The sequence below is a fragment of the Myotis daubentonii genome, chromosome 18 (assembly GCF_963259705.1).
Source record: "Myotis daubentonii chromosome 18, mMyoDau2.1, whole genome shotgun sequence".
Taxonomy (NCBI): Eukaryota; Metazoa; Chordata; class Mammalia; order Chiroptera; family Vespertilionidae; genus Myotis; species Myotis daubentonii.
Window position 1 is genome coordinate 8,710,708 of NC_081857.1, and position 24,157 is coordinate 8,734,864.

General features: G+C 57.5%; 1 protein-coding gene across 4 annotated transcripts in view; it reads right to left on the reverse strand.

Moving 5' to 3' along the window:
• PIK3C2B (phosphatidylinositol-4-phosphate 3-kinase catalytic subunit type 2 beta) overlaps window positions 1-24,157 on the reverse strand; it is a 76,974-nt gene that overhangs the window by 20,879 nt on the left and 31,938 nt on the right. For 3 of the 4 annotated variants that reach the window (XR_009449883.1, XM_059674566.1, XM_059674567.1), the window contains 19 exons: window positions 22,321-22,421; window positions 21,668-21,822; window positions 21,270-21,390; window positions 17,677-17,788; window positions 17,475-17,554; window positions 17,070-17,133; window positions 15,560-15,706; window positions 14,972-15,005; window positions 13,659-13,854; window positions 12,299-12,421; window positions 8,483-8,650; window positions 7,828-7,939; window positions 6,565-6,707; window positions 5,087-5,275; window positions 3,609-3,702; window positions 3,369-3,463; window positions 2,581-2,761; window positions 1,448-1,555; window positions 719-811 (listed from right to left, as the gene is read on the reverse strand). Coding sequence is in view for 3 of the 4 variants with exons in the window: in XM_059674566.1 (XP_059530549.1) it covers window positions 719-811; window positions 1,448-1,555; window positions 2,581-2,761; window positions 3,369-3,463; window positions 3,609-3,702; window positions 5,087-5,275; window positions 6,565-6,707; window positions 7,828-7,939; window positions 8,483-8,650; window positions 12,299-12,421; window positions 13,659-13,854; window positions 14,972-15,005; window positions 15,560-15,706; window positions 17,070-17,133; window positions 17,475-17,554; window positions 17,677-17,788; window positions 21,270-21,390; window positions 21,668-21,822; window positions 22,321-22,421 (2,316 nt within the window). In the remaining variant the exon portion in view is untranslated. The remainder of the gene's footprint in view (window positions 1-718; window positions 812-1,447; window positions 1,556-2,580; window positions 2,762-3,368; window positions 3,464-3,608; window positions 3,703-5,086; window positions 5,276-6,564; window positions 6,708-7,827; window positions 7,940-8,482; window positions 8,651-12,298; window positions 12,422-13,658; window positions 13,855-14,971; window positions 15,006-15,559; window positions 15,707-17,069; window positions 17,134-17,474; window positions 17,555-17,676; window positions 17,789-21,269; window positions 21,391-21,667; window positions 21,823-22,320; window positions 22,422-24,157) is intronic. The other variant, XM_059674568.1, reaches the window with a different exon arrangement.

Genomic DNA, 24,157 nt, shown 5'->3' on the forward strand with positions numbered 1-24,157 from the left:
ACGAAGGTACAATTAATTACCATGTTTGTCTATTATTAGATGGGATATATATGTGTGTATATATACACATATACATATGTGTGTGTGTGTGTGTGTGTGTGTGTGTATGTATGTATACTAGAGGCCCGGTGCACTGGAGGGAGGTCCCTCAGCCCAGCCTGCCCCCTCTCACAGTCTGGGAGTCCTCAGGGGATGTCCTATTGACGGCCTAAGCTGCAGTCTTGCCTCCCTCTGTGGGAGGCGACCAGACCAATCAGGGGAAGGCACCATCCCCATCACCAGCTGCTGCTGCCACTGCTGGCTGCCGGCCCTCCTCGGCCCTCGCAGCCACTGCAGCTGCCGGCCCTCCTCCTCGGCCCTCGCAGCCACTGTGGCTTTGTCCAGGAGGACATCGGGAAGACGTCCGGTCTATCAGGTCTATCTGGTCTAATTGGCATGTTATCCTTTTATTAGTAGAGATTACAGCATGGGGGGGGGCAGGAGCAGGCTGGAAGAGGTTAATGGGGGGGAAGGAGGACCTATGTAATACTTTCAACTATAGGTTTAAAAAATAAATAAATAAGATCAATTTTTTAAAAAAACTAAATAAGTAAAATAAAATTATAGCACAGAGTAGCAGAAAGAGAACTGGCCTGGGGCTGCTTCTGCCACCTGTGGGCTCCCTCCTCCCCTCCCCTCTCCCACCTCCATCCCACCAGGCTGGAGGGAAAGTCCTCACCTTGAAGATGACTCTGATGTTCTCCCCCAGTGGATCCACATTCTGGAAGGAGAGCTTGAGGGGGACTGCATTGGAGTTGAAGTAGGAACAGTCCTGCCACGGTAAAGAGGGGAGGGAGCGAGGTCAGGGTGGGCCACACCCAGGAAGGAAAATGGCTGGTCTACTTGGGTCCAGCTGCTGCCGGTCCACCTGCTCAAGGTTTCTTCCAGATTTCCTCGGTATCCCCATCCCCTCCTTCCTGACTGCCCAAACCTATTCAGCTTGTTCCAAGCTCAACTCGAGCCCCTGATCTCTCATCCCTTTGGTTCATTCTGCACACAACTTCCTAGCTGTGTGACTTCTGGAAAGTCATGTGTTCCCTCTGTACCTCAGTTTACTCCTCTGTGAAATGGGGCTCCCAACAGGAGCGACTTCATAAGAGTCGTGAGGATGAAATGCGATGACCGGCCTGAAGCACTTAAAGCAGTGCCAGGAGCAGAGAACATTCATCCATAACAGACGACAGCTTCCCCAGCCGGCCTCAACCCAACATCCCGGGATACTTATCCAGCCCCCACCCCATCCTCCACCCGGCACAGCTGTCGGGCAAAAGTCCCTATGCGTTAGGGTTGGGGAGAGAGACCCCAATATGCCTTTCTTCCTCACTTTTCTCAATGACCAGGTCTGCAAGGGCCTCACCTCCACCAAGCCCTCCCCACTCCGAGAGCCCCAAACCCACTGGGCACTCACCCTGGGCACGATGCCCTTAACCAGCAGACTGGGGCTGAGGGGCAGGCGGCAGGAGCCATTGAGGGCAAAGAACTGTTTTACCTCTTCCAGGCCCGTGCGGAGGATCCCCTGAGAGGGACAGGAGGAGGCAAAGGAGGAGGGGTGAGGGGAGGGCCCCTAAGCTCCACTCAGAACCAAGCCCCTCCCCAGGGCAGGCACCCAGCAGGAACTGGTATGAAACAGCCCCCGGAGGAGCATGGGCAGCCTCCGGGAGACCACGGAGAAGGAAGACCACCCTCCCATACCCAGCCTGGGAAGCGGCTGCATGACAGCAGCTCACAGCAGGCCCCGTGCACTGAGAGGCCAGGCTGCGGGTCACGGGGGAGAGGCTGCTCAGACTGTTGCCAAGAAAAGCTAACAATTTGGCCCGGCCAGTGTTATCTCAGTGGTTGAGCGTTGACCTATGAATCAGGAGGTCATGGTTCAATTCCCGGCCGGGGCGCCCAGGTTGCATGCAGGAGGCTGCTGATAGATAATTCTCTCTCTTCATTGATCTCTCTCTCTCTCTCTCTCTCTCTCTCTCTCTCTCTCTCTCTCTCTCCCTTCTTCTCTGAAATCAATAAACACACACACACACACACACACACACACACACACACACACACATATATATGTAAAGAAAAGCTAACAATTTGGACTTTATAATCTCTCCGTTTTCTAATGTTAGCAGCAGGCACGCTGCTGGCCTAATACAGCCCATGTGTGCCACAGATAAAGGTGCCCTCTCTGAGTGGCAGCAGCCTTGAGCCGTGGCTCGCAGCCCAGCGAACAAAGTCTGACTGGATCCCAGCCCTCACCTGCCCCCGCTGCCTGGGTGCTCTTGTGCAACGAACAGCTTATACCCCGGTGCGTGGCCTTTAAGGCAAAACGTTCAATAAACATTGTGACACTTCGCCGGCCAAACAAAGCATATGCATGGGCTTTATCCAGCTTGTGACTGTCAGTGTGTGGCCTGTACCTCAGGGAGCGTCACGTCCTTCATCCCCTAAATCAGGGATCAGGTGCCATCCTGCTGGTTAGGATGCCCGAGAAGTTCACGACTGGCTGCAGAAGCCCCGGACCGGAAATGGTAGGAGCAGCCTCGCCCCACTCACCTGCCGTGCAGATGGCGTGGCCTCCCGGACCTGCTGGGCCAGCTTGGCCAGGGTGTTGACGAGCCAGCACTGGCGGTTAAACTCCTCCCTCAGCCCCTTGCCGCAGCAGCACAACAAGGCCGCCAGCAGGTACTGGTAACGGATGCTGAACTGGGAGTCCTTGAGGCCGTCCTTCAGCAACCTGCAGGCACAGGCGTGGGGGTCAGGCCACTCAGGGGATCACAGGCAAAGGGGGGCAGTCAGAACCCACTCCAGTTCTGGAAAACCCACCCCAAGCTTGGGAGGGAAAACAGCTCTGTATACACAAAGGCGTCACCGTAGCCCAGCCCGGGCCCACTCGGCCTTTAAGTAGAGCTCATGGTTCTTCAGCATCTGTTTCTCCTTTCTATTTTTAAAAAATATTTTATTGATTTCAGAGAGGAAGGGAGAGGGAGAGAGAATCATCGATTGGTTGCCTCCTGTACACCCTACACTGGGGATTGAGCCTGCAACCCGGGCATGTGCCCTGATCAGGAATCAAACCATGACCTGCTGGTTCATGGGTCAACAATCAACCACTGAGCCACACCGGCCGGGCTGCTTCTGCTTTCTTTTTGCCGTGTGTGGGTGGAAGGAGGGCCAGGGAAGGTCCTCGCTGTGCTACACGGCAGTGGACCGAGACGCCCTGAGCATAAGGGGCCCAAAGCAACATGCAGGGACCCAGCAGGCTCAGCTGCCACCCTGTGCCTGGGAGCGGAACATCCGGCGGAAAGGACCCACGTCTCTGCCCCTTTTGCAGGCGGTTTTACCAGAAGAAGTAGTGAGTCACCCTCAGGTCAGAGACGGCCCGTTTCAGGAGGAAGCGCACCAAGGGGCTGTCCAGGTAGCACTCGTACTTCAGGGCCTGTTCAGGAGGGAGGATGAGGCTGCAGGGACTGCCTGTCACCGACACCGACCACCATCTCCACCTGGTCCCGAGGGGCAGCATGCGGACCACACGGGGGCTCGGGGGTGGGGCCCCGGAACCGGAGGGCAGGCAGTCCACCCACCTGCACAAGCTGGGGCAGGTAGTCGAGCAGCTCGGCATCCGACAGCGAGCCGATCCACTGCACCGCCATGCGCCGCACCTCCTGGTCCGGGAAGCTGTGAAGCAGAGCCCAGCGCCTGACCACCAAGCCGCAGGCTCCAAGGCACCGCAGCGGGCCAGCACCCTCACACCTGAGCTTCAGGGGCGCGGGCAGAGACACGGCAATGTCCCCCCGGCTCCGCCAAAGCCCTTAAAAGCATCCTTAGCGCCTTCTCTGGATAGAAACCTCAAGAATGGCCCTGCCCCCGGTCAGAGGCGGACTCAGGCCCCGGGTGAACAGGGGGATGTCATGCTCCTTCCTGGTATGACTTAAAGAAAACAGGACACGGTCCTCAGTCCCACTCCCAGGGACCTTTTCCCGACTCCACTGTGCCAGAAATCCCCGTCATCAAAGAGCCCTCGTGAGGGTTAAAGCATTACTGTGTCTTTTAAAAATATATATATATTTTCATTGGTTTCAGAGAGGAAGGGAGAGGGAGAGAGAGGTAGAAACATCCAGGATGAGAGAAAATCATTGATCGGCTGCCTCACGCCCCCACACTGGGAATCAAGCCTGCAACCCCGGCATGTGCCCTGACTGGGAATCGAACTGTGGCCTCCTGTTCATAGGCCAATGCTCAACCACTGAGCCACACCAGCTGGGCACTACTGTGTCCTGGTACCATCCATTACTGCGGATCTTCCAGGTGAATGACAGACAGTCATGGAATTTCATACGAGCCGGTACCCCTTGGCAGAATTAGTTTAGCAGAGCAAACCCATTGCCTCAAAAAGTCCTGAAGGCAAGACAGGAGGGAGTGATTTCCAGAAAGGTGAGAAAGAAGCCAAGAAAACTGGGCACCCTCTGAGAGAGGCCGTCCAGCGGTCTGAGACTGGGAACCTTGTGGCCCCCGAGAGCCCTTCAGAGGGGAGAGGGGAGAGGGGACTGTTAAAGTGGAACGAAATGCGAAGGTCTGGGCCGCAAGGGTGCGTGCACTTGACCAAACTCAGCAACTGTGCACGTGAGGCTGGGGCAGTCCCTTACGTGTAAATTCTCCCTCAAAAGAAAGAAACAAACATTGAGCTGGTCAGTGACATTCATGCTAAAGGACTGAGGAGGGTGTTATGATGCCTGCAATTTACATCAAAATGTAAAGATTAAGATGGACTGATGGATGGATGGCTATACATACAATATAGCAGATAGAATAAAGGCAAGTGGTTAGAATCCAGGTGGTGGGTAGATGGATGTTCACTGTAACGTGTTCATTTTTGTTATGTGTTTGAGAAATGTTCTTACCATAGCACTGGGGGGAAATGAGGCAAAGACAAAGCGGAAAAGGAGAATGGGGAAGTGCCGAATTTCAGCCCCACTTTGCCGCCACTTTCTCCAGGGCTGGCTCAGGGCAGGGGGGGCAGTGCCATGCCCTGGCTTTCCCGGGGCGCGGGTTTACAACTCACGTGGCATGGAGGAGCCCCAGGGCATCCTGGTGGTTCATGTGGGTCCACTGCTTCAGGAGGGCATAGATGTCGGGCAGGCAAGCCCACTCCCAGCTGGGGGCGCTGGCCAGCACCAGGGGAAGTGAGCTCACCTCCGAGTGGCAATAATATCGCTTCTCCCACAGGCGCTTCTTGTCAGCATCAGCGAGCCTGGGGGTGCGGGGAGCAGGGGGAGGTGAGAGAGAACAGTCAGCCGAGGGTAGGGCCCTTGCTCGTCAACAGAATGCTACACGCTCTCCAACGCTGTGCTTCCCCGACTCTGCAGCCCATGACAGTCACCGAGGAGCTTTGTGAAAGCCGCATGCCCGGGCCAGGGCCCTTACCAATGCGCTCGGAATGCCTGGGGAAGTGACGTTGGCATTTTTAAAAGATGCCTAGGTGACTGCAATGTGTAAGGGAACCGGGGCCCAAACCTCCTCCTGGCTGCTGACTCTGGACTTCTCAGACTGGAGGCTGAATGCAGGGCCAGCGGCAGGGAATGTGCTCCTCCTCCTAAGGATGCCCTGTAGGGTGCCACTCTCAAGCAGAGCCGCCAGAGGGCGGTGGTCCCCACATGGCAGGGTTTGGGCAGCTCAGAGGCATCCCGGGGCTTTCTGGGGCCAGCTGGAGGCTTTATGGGACCTGCAGCTAATTAGGTCTTGCCTGAGATCAGGTGTCTAATGGGAGAAGGGAGCTGAGGGACTAATGAAGCCAGGGGTCCAGCAGAGGAGTGGGGGAGGGGAGGGCTGCAGCCACTCAGCTAGTCTGGCTGCACTGGGGGGCGGGGAGCAGGGTGGGTGGGGGGTGGACAGGAAGGAGAGAGATGATCCGATCTCTGTCTGTTCCCCCTCCCACAACATGCACAGGGCAGTGCAGGAGCCGGAGAGGTACAGAGAGGGCAGGCATCCCACCAGCTCCTCCCGGTCCTGATTCCTCCACCCCCTTCTCTGATCCTGGTGAGAGGAGTGGCCCAAGGATGAGATCAGCTTGGACCCGCTTCCCCCTGAGAGCTGCCAGTTTGCCGTGACACCTGATCCCTTTTGGAAAGTGACAGGGCCCGACTGTGGGTATCGCAGGGACAGGAGGTGGGGGCCGGGGGGCAGTCACAGTACGCCGTAGACAGCTTATCTGCAGTGTGGGGCAGAACTCCGGTCCTCACGGCAAGCTGAGTCCGGGCCAACTTCCCAGCGCGGGGATGGGCGTTTCTACCTTCCTGATCCTGACCCTGACCCTGACCCTGACCCTGACGGCTCCACTTTGCCTAGAGTCAAAAAGGCCTGGGGCTGCCCTCAGCAGAACTCTCTCCCCACCACTTCCTGCCCAGGTGGTAATGCCCACCCTATCCCACCTCTACTCCCAAAGCAGGACAAGGACATGGAGCTGGGAGGTGAGAGGTCAGACAGGACGTGGCAGACTTGGGGGGGGGCCTGTGCCACACGTGGGGGTGCCCTGGGCCTCACCAGTACAGGCACTCCTTCTGCATGATGTTTTTAAGCGCGCGTTGGTCTTCCTCCCGGAGGCTGCCAAACTCATAGCAGGGGCTGAACTTGTCTCCAGAGGGGCTGGTGAACTTGATGTCGAAGGCTGAGGTGGGGAAGTCGATCTGGAGGGTGGCAGCAGAGAAGCAAGGAGAGAGGAGAGGCAGGTGAGAGGGGGTGCCTCCTCGGGTCCCCAGCTCCTCTCTCACACGCCGGTGTCCTGCCTCCCTCCCTCACTCGCTCACCCTCAGAGTCTTTGTTTATAAAATAACCCCGTTCAACGTGGTGCTCTCTCAAGTCTCTTTCAGCTGTGACTTCCAGCAAAATAAAAGAAGGAAATGAAGAGAGAAATAAAAACGGGCAGGGGAGGAAAGGCTGGGCTGCATCTAGGTGAGGGGCCAGCCTCAGGCCAGAACTCAGAAGTGTCCCCAGGATGAGCCACTAGGAGCCTCGAAGCCAAGGTTGGAGCCTCCGTGAGGCCCTGGAGGGCACTAATGCCTGACAAGAGTCAGACACATTGGAGGGGAGGGCCTGACCCACGCTCCAGCCTGGGGTCCTGGGATCCTGGGTCCCTGCTCTATGCGGCCAGATGATTGTCCTCCTAAATGGGTGCGGGAGCTGAGAGAGTCAGTTCTCAATAGAGCTCTATGTCCCCTCATTCAGCAAATGTTTACTGAACCCTGCTACGTGCCAGGCGTTGTCCTATGCCCTGGGCATGGAGGAGTAAATCAGACAGACAAAACGCCCGCCTCCCGAAGCTTCCATTCCTTACCATTCTATCTCGTTCACGCCCACTTTGGTATCTCATGACCACAGAGGGGGAGCCGGGAACTAGTAACCAGACCTGGGTCCTGACCAGCTCCTCCTGTCCCCATGAGTCTGTGGGCCGCCAGAGCCCCGAGTGACTGCTGCCGGGAGGGCTTTCCTCAGCCCCAAGAGGGGACAGCTAAGGTCTCACCACACTTAGGGTTCAATACAAGAGACTCCAAGAAGTGAGCGTGGGTGGGAGGGTCTCAGGCCCTGCCTTCAGGCTCCTTCAAATCAACGTTAACCTCCAGGAGATGGGACACAGATTCCATAGAACTCACCCTCCCACCCCGTGCCTAACCACGTTCATCCAGCTGCTCAGCCACATCACCATCCCGCGCCCAAAGTCCCAGCACTTTCTCCTCCATTCCCACCCAAACGCAAGGGAGAACTTGGAGCTGGCTCTGGTGCGGTGCTGTGGGTGGGGCCGGCTCTCACCTGCAGGATGACGCTGTCGGGCTGGTGGAAGTTCGGAGTGCTCCAACGGGCACTGGAGTTTTCCTGCGTTGCTGGCCATAAGCCCAGGAGCTTCCGGCCACAGGTCAGGACACTGAGGAGGATGGAAGCGGGGATGAGCCAACAAACCCAGTGGCTAAGGACATGGTTTTCCTCCTGCCCTCCCTTCCAAAGATCAGCCTTTTCGACTTGAAGCCACTACCCAAATCCTCTCTCATTCTCCCCCTACACCTCAGCCTTTTTCTTCTTCCAAGTCCCGGGAGAGTGCCCCCTCCCAGGAGGCCTTTCGGAGCTCTCCACACCCTGGTATGGGTGACCTGGGGGCAGGGGTGCCTTCCTGAGGGAGAGCTCTGAACTAAGATGACCTTTAAGGTCCTTCAAGGACAAGGCAAGTGAGCCAAGCATTGCATGTCCATGCCCCTCCCCACCAGTCCTGTGCCACCAGTCCCACCCAGTAGCTGGTCACTGTCCGGTGCCTCAGTCCCTCCCACCAGGACTGGGACCCTCTGGACTCTACCCGTGAGCCCCCTCATGGCCAACACCCCCAACAGGCAATGACCAGTGTGACAGCGGGGCCCCTGTCTACGCCCCTCCTTTCCCTCCAAGGCCAAGAAGCCACGCCCTGGGGCTCACTTACTGCCTGAAGTTGAAGAGAGGGGTAGTGACCCAGCCCAGCGCCTCAGGCACCCGCCGCTGCTTCCCGGCCTCGGAGGAGCTCCCCGGTGGGGGGGTGGGCAGAGCATAGAGAGTGGCGCACAGCAGCGTCTCCCGGGGCAGCCGGTTCACCTGCACTGGGAAGCAGATCCTAGGAGAAGAGGAAGCCACATGAGGGGGTGCTGCCGGGGGGGTTTCTAGGGACAGGCAGCCCGGAAGTGCCGTGAGGCTGCGGACTCGGCCTCCCTCTCAGGACATGGGCATGGGGAGGCCTTGTGTCCGCGGGGTTAGGAGGAGGGAATGGGGAGAAGGCAACAGGTGACAGGCGGAGGACTGTGGGGGAGGGTGGGAGAGCCTCCGGCAGGAGCAGGACAGTCCCGACTGGAGGCTAATCCTGCACTGGGTGCTCCCAGGAGCACATATGGCGGGGGTCTCTGCAGCCTCTCAGAAAGGTGAGGCAAGCGCCCCCTAATTTGGGGGCCACCCATGGTGACCAGACAAAACGCACTTGGCCAGAGCCCTCTGAGTCCAGGTGACTACATGTCCCGCACTGTAAGCCACACGCCTTCCCGTGTGAGGATTTCCGCAGAGGACCGCCAGGAAGCTGCTCCCGGGACAGTCCTTGTCCATTTAACAAGCCCACCCTCCCCGAGTCGCTGGGAGAGCAACCCGCCCGCGGTCCACCCTCCCCCACAGGCCTCCACCTGTCACCTGCCGTCTTCTCCTGTCCCCTTCTCCTCGTCCCGTTCCTTCTCTCACCCCGTCCCCTTCTCCTGACCCTGGGAACACAGATGGTTTGTTCTCCTCCCCAAGCATTTTCAAAGCCAAAGGGATAAAGAGAAGGGGCTTCTCAGAGTGAGGTGGTGGGGGGGGGCGGGGGGGGCAAAAGAGCTGAGACAGGCAAGGCCGCGCCACCACCGCCCAGGCCCAGATGTTCTCTCCCAGGCCCCTGGGCCTGAATCACCGGCCACTCCCTGGGCGTCCAGGATAAGGAGCAGGGTGGGGTGAGGGAGAGCTGTGGAAAGAGAGGGAGGGCATTTACATTACCTTTCTGGAAAGCTGTCCCTGGGCCAAAGCCCACACTGTCACGCCCTTCAGGCTGGCCCAGGGCCCATCGGCCTCTACGCCAGAGGGCACAGAAGCAGAAGCAGAGCGGCCACCCCCACGGCCAGCAGTTTCCCGATGAAGCGGCCTCCCTCCACACTGCCCCTCAGTCCCCCAGGGGACTCTCCTCGCCACCCAAGTGAGGCGCTCCCTCCCTCCCACCAGAGACTGTCCCAGCTGCCTGGTGGTGGTGGGGGGGGGGGGGGGAGGTGGACACAGCTATAATTAGGGCCCCTCCAGCAGCCACGGGCCATGCCAGGCTGGGGCTTGGCTGGGGTGGCAGAGCACGGCTGCCGACCTATTTTGAGAATTAGCTGATCCCTGCACTAGTGCAGTGGGAGAGAGGAGCAGCTGACCCCCCAGCAGAGAGCAGAGGGAGCTGGGCCTGGTCCCTCTCTTTTCACCCAAGAAGAGGCATCCAGCCTCCTGTCAGAGGAAAAAGGGAGCGAGGAAACTTTCTAACTGAAACCATAACCCCTCGCACCAGCCAGGGCCCCTCTGCTCAGTCCTTGAGTGCATCTGGTATTCCACCAGGCGTCGGTCGGGATCATCAGTAGGAGCTCAAGCCACGGAGTTCTGAATCTGCAGCTCTGACCCTCCTCCCTGCAACCCATTCCTCAACATCACACCCGTATAAAAGGGCCTCCTCCTCCAGGAAGGGCTCCTGGGATGTGTTGTTCCAGCTCTGGTCCAGCCACTCACAGCCTAGGGCAACGACTCAGACCTCTGCACCTCCTTTTCTCATCAGTGAAAAGGAACACACAGCTTCACCCGTGCGACGTGTGCATGGTCTGTGTGCTTTCTGCGCTGTGACACTGTGGCTACGGCTCCGAGAAGCGGGCTCTACAGGTATTCCCGTGCACACGTGTCCCCGTGTGTCACAATCACCGTGTCAGTCACTTGGAACGGGACCTGAGAGGGCTCGCCGAGCTAAGAAGACGGAGAGGAAGCGCTAGGCATGGCGCCAAGGACTTTATTGGCCATGTCCCATAATCCTCTAGGTGGGTCTTATTACCATGTCCATTTAGGGTGGATGACCTGCACCTACAGTAAGGATGGGAGGACGACGAAACTCAAAGCCTGCGTTTGGAACCTTTCACCGCAGCGTCTTCTCCCAATGCCTCGGCCTTCACCAGGAAGGTGCCAACAGGTCTCCTGGGGCATCTGCATGGGCAGTGCTGAGGGGACACCCTGCACAAGGCTCCAGGCGGGCACCAGCCCTTTGGGATTCCAGGCAGGAATCTCGGACAGGGAGCAAAATGAGACCCAGGGAGTAGGCAGGCGAAGGCAGGACCGGCAGAGGGAGGGCCGGCCTGCTACCTCTGGGCCTCTAATACTCTGGGGACAGGGTCTAAGGCAGTGGTTCTCAACCTTCTGGCCCTTTAAATACAGTTCCTCATGTTGTGACCCAACCATAAAATTATTTTCGTTGCTACTTCATCCCTGTAATGTTGCTGCTGTTATGAATCGTCATGTAAACATCTGATAGGCAGGATGGTCTTAGGCGACCCCTGGGAAAGGGTCGTGCGACCGCTGAAGGGGTCGCAACCCACAGGTTGAGAACCGCTGGTCTAAGGGCAATGCTATAGGGTCTGCCTGGACTGGAGTACTGGACACCCCCTGCCCCTCCCTTGACAGAGGAAGTAACTAGGCCAGAGAATGAATGCCAAGGGGATGCAGAAAGTCACGAGCCACTAACGCACCATCCTCGGCCTCCAAGGAGGCTCCGTGCCCTGGCGGTTGTCTCCTGAGAGGGCTTTGTTCACACCTGCATTGCTCTAAGAATTACAGTGCGACCACAGGAGGCAGGGCCTGCCTCCCCAGCTGTCCATCTATAACGTGACCCCGCCTCCCAGCATGTCCACAGGCTACCTGCCGACTCCGGCTCCCTTGGCCTTATTTCTCATCAGCGAATAAGACCTTCCCAAGGACCTTTCTCAGTCTCTCTACCGTGCACTGCCAGTTCTGAAGCAGCAGTTCTGCTCTGCAAATAAACAAACACTCAGCTGCAGGCTGTTTGGGGAAGTGAACCTGGCAGCAAACAAGGGTGTCTGCCCATCTGCGAGGGCAGAGGGCAGCCCGGAGAGACCAGGCAGGCAAGCACCTGCCACCACTCAAGGCGTCCTCGCCTCCATTTCCTTCCTGCTTTGCCCGGCTGACGCCTACCTTCCCGGCAGCAAATCACTGTTGATAAATGCTGATGAATGCTATTTTGGGCTTACAGTTTCAGATTTATAACTTACCTACCCATGTCAGCGCCAAAACTGCCAACGAGTTCAACAAATGTCCCCACTTTACGTTTTGAGAAACTGAGGCACAGAGAGGCCGAAACAAAGGACTGTGGCTTCAAGCCCATTGCTCTTTCCACTAGACAACCTCCCTTTCTCACCTATAAGTCCCCTCTATTTGGTGGAAACTAGGGGAAGAAAAGTCAGTGAAACCTTTTAAGAAAGACAAGACCAAAACAATGAATTACCATTGAACCTACCAACTAACTAACGCTGTATATGACCCTTCATGGTTCACCAAGAGCCCTGCAAGGGTACTTCTCTTTGGAGTCTCCTAACAGCTTGAGGGGTAGAAGTTATGTGTGGCCGCACTTAAGAGTTAGGAAAATGGAGACTCAAGAGGTCAAATGACTGTTTGGTTAGTGAGTGACACGCCTGGTGCATTGCAGAGCCTGGGGAGGGCTTACCGCTGGTCCCAGATGATGAGGTGAAAGAGGTACTTGGAGAAGTGAGCCTTCCGGGTCTGCAGGGGGCTGCACAGCTCCTTGCCACCATGGCTGAGGGAGCAGGAGAGGTAGAAGTCTTCATAGCTACAGGGGAACGGAGCAGGTCAGGACTCAGCTCCAAACCCCATCTCAGTCCCCCACCCACGCCAAACTCCATTTCCCTCCCTAAAACTCCTCGGGGGTCTCTGGGGACTGTGAGGTGGGGTCAGGGGACAGGACAGCCAAATCGGATCTGCGGAAGTGCGCGTGGAGACACAGCTCCATCTGGATCCCTCTGCCCAGCTTCAGGCTCCATGTTGGGCCATGGCTGTTCCATGCAGCCCCTCCGTCCAGGCCGCTCCTGCCGGTCAGGGTCCGGGTGCGAGTGTGCACATGCGCAGGTGAGAGGGGTGGGGGATGGAAACGACATCTGCCCACTTGAATGCCAGCACATGGGGGTCCCTGTGGCTCATGACAGGTGCCTGACAGAGGAGGTCAGAGAAGGCCCTGGTTTCCCAGGCCGCCTCCTTTGTTCTCTGTCAGTCGGCCTAAAGGAATACATTAAGTGAGGAACAAAGAGAGAAGGGGAGGGAGGGGCAGGCAGGGGGGAAGAGCCGAATGCCTATTCCCCCAGGCCTTGGATGCTGGGGACCCTGAGCTGAGGATTTACCAACTGAAGGCCCCTCTCCACACCCACCGCTGCAGGCCAGACAAAGGGTCATCGCCCGCCCCGCCCCTCCCCTGTGCATCTGCAGGGGAGCGCAGTCATTGGCCCAGGGGCATGCACTGGCTCTGGGAAGCGGCCATCTGTCACGGAGCCGCCATCAGCTGGCCTGGGATGGGAGGGGGCAGGGATGCCGATGCAGCCAGCCCGGAGCCAGCACTGAGAGGCAATGGCAGATCTGCCCAACGCAACATTTCCTAGGAGACCTTTTCTCTCCTCCAGGATGTCCCAGCCCATGTCCCCTCAGGCACTTGCTGCTCCCTCTCAGCCACCGTGCACCATGATGCCATAGACAAGCGGTTCTCAACCCGGGGGTCGCGACCCCTTTGGGGGTCGAACGACCCTTTCACAGGGGTGGCCTAAGACCATCGGAAAACACATATATAATTATATATTGTTTTTGTGATTCATCACTATGCTTTAATTATGTTCAATTTGTAACAATGAAATTGGGGGTCACCACAGCATGAGGAACTGTATTAAAGGGCCGCGGCATCAGGAAGGTTGAGAACCGCTGCCATAGACATAAACGTAGGGCAGTGGGAGAAGCGGAGAAGCCGGAGAAGCCGTCTGAAAGCCACACTCTGCTCCTCCCTCCAGGCCATCAGCCCGGCTCACCTGGCGGCCCAGGTGATGGGGATGCGGTGGGTGGCATAGACCGTGAAGGCCAGCGGCCCGGAGAAGTGGCAGGCCTCCTGGACCAGGTCGTGCCGGTGGCTGCCGTGCACTGCCGTCTGGAAGTCTGCGTTGAACGTGTTGCAGTACAGCTCCACCAGGTCCAGGATGGCCGCGGTCAGGGCCTCCATGACCTTCTCTGAAAGGAAGGGGTCAGAGGGGAGGTGGTGAGGCCTCCGCCGGCCCCACGGTTGCCCCTGTGCTGGCTGCGATGGAAAACCCCAAGAAACAGTCCCCAAATGCCCGTTGCTTTTCTAACAGCTGTGACCCTGTCGGCGGTGAAATGAGAAGAAAGCTTCCCCGAAAATGACAGATAGGAAATTTAAACATTCTCCTTACCTTACATATTGCAACTTATTTAATGTGAAATGTCCTTTTAGGAAATAGCGGGAATCATAATGGTCAGTTACTTTTAAAAAGTCATTGCTTGGCAAAATAGAAGATGGCAATTCCTATGTTGGTCCTCAAAATAATATTTTTGGGCACATTTTATTGGTCCATAAAACCCAAAAGACTGGGAATCACTGACCAAAAATCCCAAAATATGGGCTTTGTAGGGCAAAGTTCTGCTTGAAAGACACAAGGAGGAATCCTCGTGAAAAATTCTTTTTTAAAAATATATTTTTTTATTGATTTCAGAGAGGAAAGGAGGAGAGAGAGAAACATCAATGATGAGAGAGAATCATTGATCGGCTGCCTCCTGAACGCCTTCCAACTGGGAACCGAGCCTGCAACCCAGGCATATGCCCTTGACCGGAATTGAACCCGTGACCCTTCAGTCCACAGGCCGACGCTCTATCCACTGAGCCAAGCCGCTAGGGCTCGTGAAAAATTCTTTACCTCCTTCTCCCCAGGCTCATCCTAACTCAGAAACAGGGGTTATGGGACACTCAGAGAATAATTACAACCTCCTCAAGGGAGAGTTTCCTTTGGAGCCCAGGGTAACTGCATGACTGCCCCTCCCACTCTCACACTTACACCACCTCATCACCATCTCCCAGGGAGACCACGGGAACAACTAATAAAAATGATGAGGACACATTTGTGGAAAGAAACACTGGTGATCTCCAGCTGTGTGCATGTGTGCATGCGTAATGTAGGCGTGTGCGCGTGCACACACACACACACACACAGGCAGACTTGGACCCTGCAGTTGTGGGGGGGCTGGGGGGAGGGCGGTGGGGAGAAGAAGGAATCCGGCAGAGTCTGCAGTGTTTACCTGCCCCTCCTGGACACAGACAGAGCAGCCCTCTTACCTCGGTTTTCCCTGGCAGCCAAGACAGTGGGGTCCTGTTGGGGAAAGGAGAGGGAGGGGGCTTCAGGGCCACAGCCTTTGCCGGCACAGCTGGCAGAAGGGCTTTTCACAGCTGGCTCATCTGGACCCGACAGGACTGAAGTTGGAGGAGCAGAGTTTCCCCGGGGAAGACAAGGTCATGGTCTGTCGCAGATCCATGTAATGGACAGAGTGAGCCAGACCAGGGATAAAGTCATCGTGTCCACCCAGATGAGGCCCTCTAGCCCTCGGGCCACTGCACTGCTGGCCTGGTACCTGTCAGGCTGTGGAGTCCCAGAGCCCCTGGCTCGGGGAAGTTTGGGATTGCACCCTGATGGCAGGCAAACTGCCAGGCAATGCCTCGGTGGTGGTGAGGAAAGCCAGGTGCTGGTCTGGGCTCCCGCAATCAGTCCCAGGGGGCAGACCCAAGCCCACCCAGAACTCTTCTGGCTAAACTATTCAAACATGAAAGATGGAGAGAAGAGCCTCTCAGTAGCTAGACAGCTAATGACCCGGTTGCTTGTGAGTATTCCTCTCCTCCTTCCCCATGCTCTCGCTCTGGGCCCATTACCTTCTGAATTTTAGGCTGCAGGCGGGAGGGGCAGGGGGGCAGCTGGTTGAGGGCACTGGTGATCTCGGGGGTCTCCACGGCAGCCAGGGCATTGCAGATGGCCTTGACGGACTGGACCACCCGGTCAGCCTTCAGCGGGAAGTCCCCCTGTGAGGGGAGGGACAGTGAGGCTGCCAGGCTCCGGCTGGGAGGAGTGTGGGCTCATGACCCGCAGGAGTAATAGCGGAATCCACACTTTGTTTTCAAACATCCAGCATCGGCGAATAATGGCTCCTACTGATGAAATGAGCGATGGTCCCCAGTTCTCTCAGCCGTGTCCCTGAGCCTCCTCTCACTCCCAGCTACAGCCTCCGTACAGACACACACGGGGCTCCCTCGAGGCGTCCACAGGGAACAGGAAGGGTCACCGAGACCGCACGGAGGCACCACTTGCCCACGGTCTTATTTCTCATCTGACCACCTAGAATTTCTAGACGGACCTCCTCTCAGTATCACAGAGTGCCAGCCGCACCCTCTCCCTCCCTTCTCCCTCCCTACCCCTCCGCCCTGCACTTCAGCTCCTGCAGTTTTCTCATTTGGAATTCCTTCCTGTCCGGCCCTGATGACTGTATCCATTCAAATCATGGACCAGCTGAAATCCAACCCTCTCCCAAAGCCTTCCCTGGCCAGTCCCCTCTCTATTCCTCTCCCAGGGCCCTTGGTTAACTAACTCATCACCATCCCATTCTGTCTACTAATAGTTTCATGTTACTGTTCCAGAGCAGTATCATGGGGCCGGGCCAGTGCAGAAAAGGGGCTCAGAGAACTACCCCCTCATCACAGGAAGTGAGCAAGCAGAGGCCGCTGGAGAAGGGGTTCTGGCATGGGGGAGAGGTCTGAACAGGGTACAGTGCTGAACTCCCCACAAGGGACGAGTCCATAGCCACTGCTGACTGAATCATGAGACAAGGACTGTTTTGCAGATCCCTATCTGATCTCCGTTAGCTTCATGACATTTGGGACAAGTGTTTATGATCGTGGTTTTGAGGCTTCAAACCCCTGTGAATCCAGGTAAGGGAGCGCCCTGGCCCCTCCTTGCCTCCGGGACCCTCCACCTCCTCCCGGTTTTCCACCTGTGATACCAGAGCCTCAGAACTTCTCCAATCAGAGGTCCCTGGGCATTCCTTCCTCCGGGACACGCTCCGATGCACATTCCAGGGCAGCGGTTGGATGCCCACTCCATGTCCCTTAGCTTTGGAGACGCCCCACTCCAGGGGCAGGGATCGGGGACACGGTTCCTGACCCACTTCTACAAGGAGCAGAACCCCTCTCCACACACACTCGCCAGCCACCCAACAGCCAGCAGTCTTGTTGGTTTGCCCGTGAGCCAGGGGAATGAAAAGAAGTGCTCTCCTGACAGACTTGCAGTGTCTATGCCAGATCCCTTCTAGGGCTGGCTGGTCCCAGGAGGACGGGGGGAGAGGTGGGGCGAAGCTCTGGGCAGCAGGGCCACCCCAGGATCTGTACTCACGTCAGCCAGCAGGAAGGCATCCGCCTCGTTGTGGTAAGTGTCAAACAGGAGACTCAGGGCCTGCCTAGGAAGTTGGGGGCAGGGAAAAGTCGTAGGAGAAGTCAGTACCGCACCCCCTCGCCCCTGCCATGTACTGGGCAACCCATTCTCTCCCTCCTTTTCCACAGCTCAGGAATCTGACTGGATTACAGGCGTTCCCAACCCTTCCATGCGCCCCATGAAGACTCAAGGACGGCCAGTCCTCTGTACTTTGCCACTGGTCACCCGGGGCATGATGGCCAAGTACTAGAGGGCAGAGATGTAACAGCTGGAGTGGGGGCCCTCCTCGTAAGGCAGGCAAGGGTATCTGCTGGGCTCCCCTCAGAGCTCCTGCTGGGCCCAAACCCCAGAGGGCACCACTCTCACCTGCTGATGGTCTGTTTGACGGGCCTCTCTTGCAGATGGATGAGGTAGTTCAAAGTGGAGGGGCTCTGGTCATCATTCACCTGCGTAACAAGTGCCCAGTTCAGGGAGGGGTGGTGCCTGCACCCCGACCCCGAGCTCCTACCCCACTCCCACTAAATGTGCTCCGTGTCACCCTCTGCTACCCCGCCGCCCCCACACGAACCGTCCGGGCCAGGTCGCTGCGTATGGATTTCTGTTCCATCAACTGTAGCCGAATGTCAATGTCAAACTTGCGGCAGTACTGAATGTACTCATGGCTGCCCAGGGCCTGCTTGCTGGAGGGACAGAGGGACAGACCATTAGCATCCCGGGAACTCAGTGGGGAAGGTGATGTAGACCCGAGCCTCGGGGAGAGAGAAACAGGAGGGCAGAAGGCGACCCAGAGGTCGTACTTGTGCTGTGCCTCCTACCGTGGCTCCTGGCAATGTCACGGCAGAGGTTGGGGAACGAGCAGAGGTCTGTCTAAACGGAAAGCCACCTACTACACTGGACCCTTAGTCTGTACAAACACTGGCTTTCCCAGGTACGTATTGCCTGTATTGTTATCAGGGGTCCCTTCCAGGTCGGAACTTCTGGTGCAGGGGGAACCAAGGGACTTCTCAGAGGGCAGTGTTAAACCCCACGCTCCGGGCTTCGGTATACGGGACAGGCTGGAAGTCAGCCAGTGGTCAGGCTTGGGTGTGGAGCTCAGTGAGTGACACTGTCCCCCTACTGAGGTCCTGGGTCTCGCACACCCTACTGTTACCAGTTGGGGTGCTGAGGTCAACCAAGCAAACCTAGCAAGATTCCAGGTCTATAGGAACCAGCAGGTCATGGTTTGATTCCCTGTCAGGGCACACGCCCAGGTTGCAGGCTTGATCCCGAGTGGGGGGCGTGCTGGAGGCAGCCAATGATTCTTTCTCATCATTGATGTTTCTCTCTCTCTCTCCCTCTCCCTTCCTTGCTGAAATAAATACAAATATATACTAGAGGCCCGATGCACGAAATTCATGCAAGAGTAGGCCTTCCTTCCCTCGGCTGCCGGCACTGGCTTCCCTCTGGCTTCCCTTGCAACCCCGGCTTCGTCCAGAAGGATGTCCAGGAGGATGTCGGTCTAATTAGCATATTATGCTTTTATTATTATTATTATTATTATTATTATTATTATTATATAGAGAGAGGGTGGGGGAGACTCCAGGCCTATCATCCCAGTGCTCATCCAAGGCTTGCTTCTGCCCTGACCCAGTAGCTCAGGTAGCTCAGTTGGTTAGCGTGTCCCATATGCCAAGGTTGTGAGTTCGATCCCTGGTCAGGGCACATATAAGCAGCAGCCAATGAATGCATAAGTAAGTGGAACAACAGATCAATGTTTCTCACTTTCTCTCTCTCAAATCAGTAAATAAAAGTCTGCTCTCCCCTTCCACTGTGGCTCCTGCCTGCATGCCATTCCCCCTGCTCAAGTGACAACCCATGAGACCCCACCCCCACCCCCGTCTCAGAGAAGGAGGCCCCTTCCTCCCGCCCAAATCACACCTCAGTCAAAAGGAAACCCAGAAGCGAGGCCAGGGCGTCCCACTACAGGAGCACCGCAGCCCGGGCTGGGCCCCAGCCGCCGCGGAACAGAAGCCGGAAAGGGACTTCCTTCCTCAGCAGAGCTGGCGTCTAGGCCAGCAATGGAGGGGAGAGGACAGGCGTGAAGGGGAGGGGTGCGTGCAGAGCCCGGAGTACCCAGGCCAGAGGCCACCAGGTGCAGTGAGGACTTAAGGGGGTTCTCCACGTCCTGAGGGGCCAAGCCCCTGGTGTAGGCCCTAAGCTGCTAAGTCTGAGCTGCTGCTAAGTCTGAGCTGCAGCCAGAAGCTAGGACTGGGCCCTGGGCAGGTCTGGGGGGAGTGCCTGGAAGGAAGAGTGTGGTGTGGTGGGGGAGGAGGCAGGAAACCCAGCCCTCCCCAGGGACTGTCTCAGGGCTCTTATCTAAGAGCAGCCTGCATCCTGGACGCGCCAGTTCCCCCTGGCAGCAGCCCCCTCCCACTAGGAACAGTGGGAAACCACAGGGCCTTCTTGGGAGTGGCAGCTGCTGGAACCCCAAGAGGGAACTTCCCACCCCACCCAAGGCAGCTGTCCTTGCTCAGGGCTCTGGACTTGCTGTTGGTGGGAGGGAAGAGACGAGGCTGGACGGGGGAGGGGGATCCTGGATATTTTTCCATTGATTTTTAGAGAGAGTGGAAGGGACCGGGAGAGACAGGGAGAGAGAAACATTGATGTGACAGAGACACATCGGTTGGATGCCTCCTGCAACCGAGGTACATGCCTTTGTCCAGAATCGAACCCGGGACCCTTTGGTCCACAGGCTGATGCTCTATCCCCTGAGCCAAACAGGGGAGGGCCAATCCTCACCACATTTTAGTGAAGAAACTGAGGGTCAGGGTTTTACAACTAGTAAGTGCAAGTCAAGACCCAAACCAACCATACTGACAAGACCTACTCTGCCCTGTTCCCTCAGCGGTTCTCAACCTGTGGGACGCGACCCCTGTGGCGGTCGAACGACCCTTTCACAGGGGTCGCCTAAGACCATCCTGTGTATCAGATATTTACATTACAGTGATGAAGTAGCAACGAAAATAATTTTATGGTTGGGTCACAACATGAGGAGCTGTATTTAAAGGGCCAGAAGGTTGAGAACCACTGCCTTAGACGGTGGCAGGCTGCCTAGGGCGCTCTCTACCGGGAGACCCCGAGTCTAGGACCCCTCTCATTCCTCCAAGGGAAATCGAGGACACAGGGAAACAGCCAGCGTTCCCTGGAGTCTGCTGCCTGGGGTCCTACCCCTTTCCTTTCCCAGTTGAGGGCACAGAGGCCAGAAAGGGCCCACAGCGTCCCTCAGGGTAAAGAAAGCAGCTGAGAACTGCTCTAGCCATAGACCCCTTGCACCCACACCTGGATATCAGCGAGCGATGGCACGTGTAGGCTCTCCTAAGACCCACGGTAGAGGCCTCTCCTATACTCACTCCCAAGGCCTTTCATGGGCATGAGGCAGCTGGGAGCTAGTGGGGGAGAGTGGATCTATTTCCTGATGAGCTGCCATCTGGCTGACCCCAGGCCTGCCACCCAGCTGCACCACCAAGGGGTGCAATCCCCCACCCCAGCCAGAATCCAGAGCTCGGGCAGTGGGCAGGGGAATTGCTGCTGCTGGCCCACATCCAACTGCCCAGGGAGGCTGCTTACGGCCAAGGGAGGGCACTGATGGCGAGAGGCTGGCCGACAGCCTCTGGTGCCGGGGCTCCCCACAGCACATGCCACGGGGATGGCTTGCGGGCAGGGGGAGGGGGAAGACAGCAACTGCGATTTCCCCCCTGGGTTCCCCTGGGCACTTCTGCCCAGTCCTCCTCTGCCCCTCGCTCTAAGGGCACCTCCCATAATCTAGGGCAGGAGGGAACCCCACACAGCCCCTCCGGCGCCCCTCCCGCCTCCCTCCACATGCAGAAGTCTGAGCAGTATGACCTAGACTTTGCGGAATCCCTGCTCCAAGCTCTTCCCACAGATTTGGCTCAGGAAGCCGCCAACCCCGCTGGAAGAGGGAGCTCCCGGGAAAGTGCGACGTGGCCGAGAATGTGCCTGGAGAGCGGGAGTCCTGCCTGAGGGGCTGCGGGCAGCTGCCAGCCCCGGGCCTGGGCCCAGCACCTCCCAGAGGAAGCCCCCCGCCCCCCCCCCAATCCTATGGCCCACAGGCAGGTGCCGCATCCCCTGCTGCTCTCCCCCGCCCCCTCTCCGCTCACTCACTTCTGCAGGAACTCCTCCAGCCCACAGGGCTTCAGCACAAAGTCGCCCACATTCACGCCCCGCAGTTCGTCACGGGTGTAGCACAGGGTCTGGTAGATGAGCAAGTCCACAGTGGAGGAACCTGTGAGGGGTGGGGCAGGGCAGCGATGATGGGGTGCTGGGGCAGGTGGGGCTCAGCACCCACCCTGATCCCCCATTTCCCGGCTAAGCATGACCCAGCACCATCACCGACCAGATAGAGCAGTTTGGGGCTGGAGGAAGTGGCCTTGGACCTAAAAAACTGGCCCCAGAGCCAGCCCCCCCCAAAGCAGCTCTGGGCCCCACCACGGGGTGGGAACTGAGGCCCAAGGATCCCGCCCCACCTCCAGGGAGGCCCCCTCCCCTCCCCTCGGACTTACAGTTGCAGGTAAAGGTGAGTGGCTCCCGCAGGCTGTCACACAACACCGTCACCTTCAGGTTGACCTCATCCCCAAGGTGCTCAGGGCTCGGGGTGACAGCGCTCCAGACGTAACCGGTGAGGAAGTAGTCCTGGACGTCGGAGCCCGATCGGAGGCTGTGCGGGGAGAGAGGGAGAAGGACCCTCGCTCTGCCTTCAGAAGAGAGGAGGCCTGCTGGGACCCTCCCGCCCCGCGGCCAGGCCCCTCCGTCCCAGTCAGCCCAGCCCTCCAGGTCTGCGGCCCAGGGAGAAGGGGGGGCATTGGGGGGGGAAGGGGGATCGCTCTAAGGTGACATGCTCATGCTAAGTGCCACCGAACCACTTCATCTTTTAGTTCTAGAAAACCCTCTTATCTCCATCCGGGGCCCTTGCTCCTACAGCCTGAAGCGACTGGGGTAATTTGACTGTCCACTGAAGGGTTTGTAAAGTTTGGTCAAACCTGTGAACCTTCTAAGGTGCCTCAATTTCAAAGAGCCCACAAACGCCTTTGATGGAGGAAGCACTCCATCGCTCCGAATTGAGATTTATTCATGTGGTTCTTCTTTCCTCCTAGAAAAAGGTGACCTCCTCCCCAGCCCCCACAACCCTCCACAACCCTTGTTCTTTAGCTCTTACACATCCAGCATGTGGCAAAACGCAGCAACTTCCTCATCTCTCTCCTCTGACACCTCAAACAACTCATGGCCATTGGCGATGGCGTGGGGCCGGGAGACCACCTTCAAGAGAAGAGCAGCGACTCAGTGCCTTTCCCCCCAAGGAACCCCCTTCCCACTGCTCCCAGACCTAGCCGACTCAACTCTGAGGACTTCCCAGGCATTCAACACTCAGTGAAAGGGGCACGAGAAAACATGGGAAATGCTGGGGCATAGGGATCTGCCATTCTAGGAGACCAAGAGCCACATTGCAAAAGAGAACTTGGGCCCTGACTGGTTTGGCTCAGTGGATAGAGCGTCGGCCTGTGGACTCAAAGGTCCCGGGTTTGATCCCAGCCAAGGGCACGTACCTTGGTTGCGGGCACATCCCCAGTTGGGGGTATACAAGAGGCAGCTGATCGATGTTTCTCTCTCAATGTTTCTAACTCTCTATCCCTCTCCCTTCCTCTCTGTAAAAAAAATCAATAAAATATATATTTTTTTAAAAAAAGAAAAGAAAAAGAAAAAGAGAACTTGGCCTAGCTGGTGTGGCTCAGTGGTTGGGCATCAACCTGTGAGCCAGGAGGTCACGGTTCAATTCATAGTCATGGCACATGCCCAGGTTGTGGGCTCCATCCCTAGTGGGCAGCGTGCAGGAGGCAGCTGATCAGTGACTCTCTCTCATCGCTGATATTTCTATCTCTCTCTCCCTCTCCCGTTCTCTCTGAAATCAATAAAAATATATTTTTGAAAAAGAGAGAGAGAGCTTGAAGCTTTGACTAAGGCCGGAAGCCTGGGCATGAGGGAGGCCCGATCGCTTTCCCACGAGGGCGGGTCCTGATCAGCTCGATGCAGCAGGCTGGGCCGGGGGAGCGGGCTGCCCAAACCGTCCTCGGGGGAGCTGGGCCCTGGGCCAAAGCCTCCACACCCACGGCAAGCCCCAGGGACCCAAAGTAGAGAGAGACCGAGAGTCCTGGGCTGGGGACAAGGACAGACACACGTGGCTTCTGGGTCAGCCCTTGGAGGAAGAAAGTGTCAGAGCAGCTTTCTGGTTGGGAGAGGGCCTGGGAGAAGGTTGAGCTCCTCCCGGCTCCCGAGCCTTCTGGTTCTGATTAGCTGCAACGTCAGGGAACCTGCCTGAGCCCCGCTTCCTGTGTGGTGGTGGGAATTTTCTCAGACAAGGCCTCACACCGACCCCTGTAGTCACAGCACTGCTTTTGCTCACCCACAAGGAGGCCCTCCCTGCACCCCCCCCACCCCCGCCCCCGTGGGCCAGCCGCCCAGCCCAGAGCAGGAGGAAGTAGGGGAGCTGGTGCGTGACGGGTTTCTGCCTGACAGGCCTGCCCACAGCCCCCGGCGAGGCCACCCCAAGGGAACGAAGCTGCAGCTGGGATGCAGCGCCCGCAGTCGGTGCCAACACCTGCTTCCGGGAAGCCCACAGCCTGGGCTGCACACACAGCAGTGCCTCACCTCGCACCCTCCCGCCGGCTCTGCTCATGTCCTCCAGCCCCTCAGGCAGACGGCAGCACTGAGCCCTCACTGGAATAGCCAGAGTTTCCTCTGAGTGACCCTCTCCTGTCAGCCTTGCTCCCCGGGGTGAGCAGGGGGGTTGCAGGGTGGGGAGGGCAGCAGTGGGGGCAGCTGGCATGTGAGGCCCTGTCTCTGCCAAGTTCATGCCTGTGTCCCAGTCAAAACAATAGCACCACTGTCAGCAATGAACCCACAAAAGCAAGGGCGAGAAAGCGACAGAGCAACAGAACGAGACAGAGAAACAGCAACAGAGAGACAGAGAAATAGAGAGAGAGAGAGAGAGAGAGAGA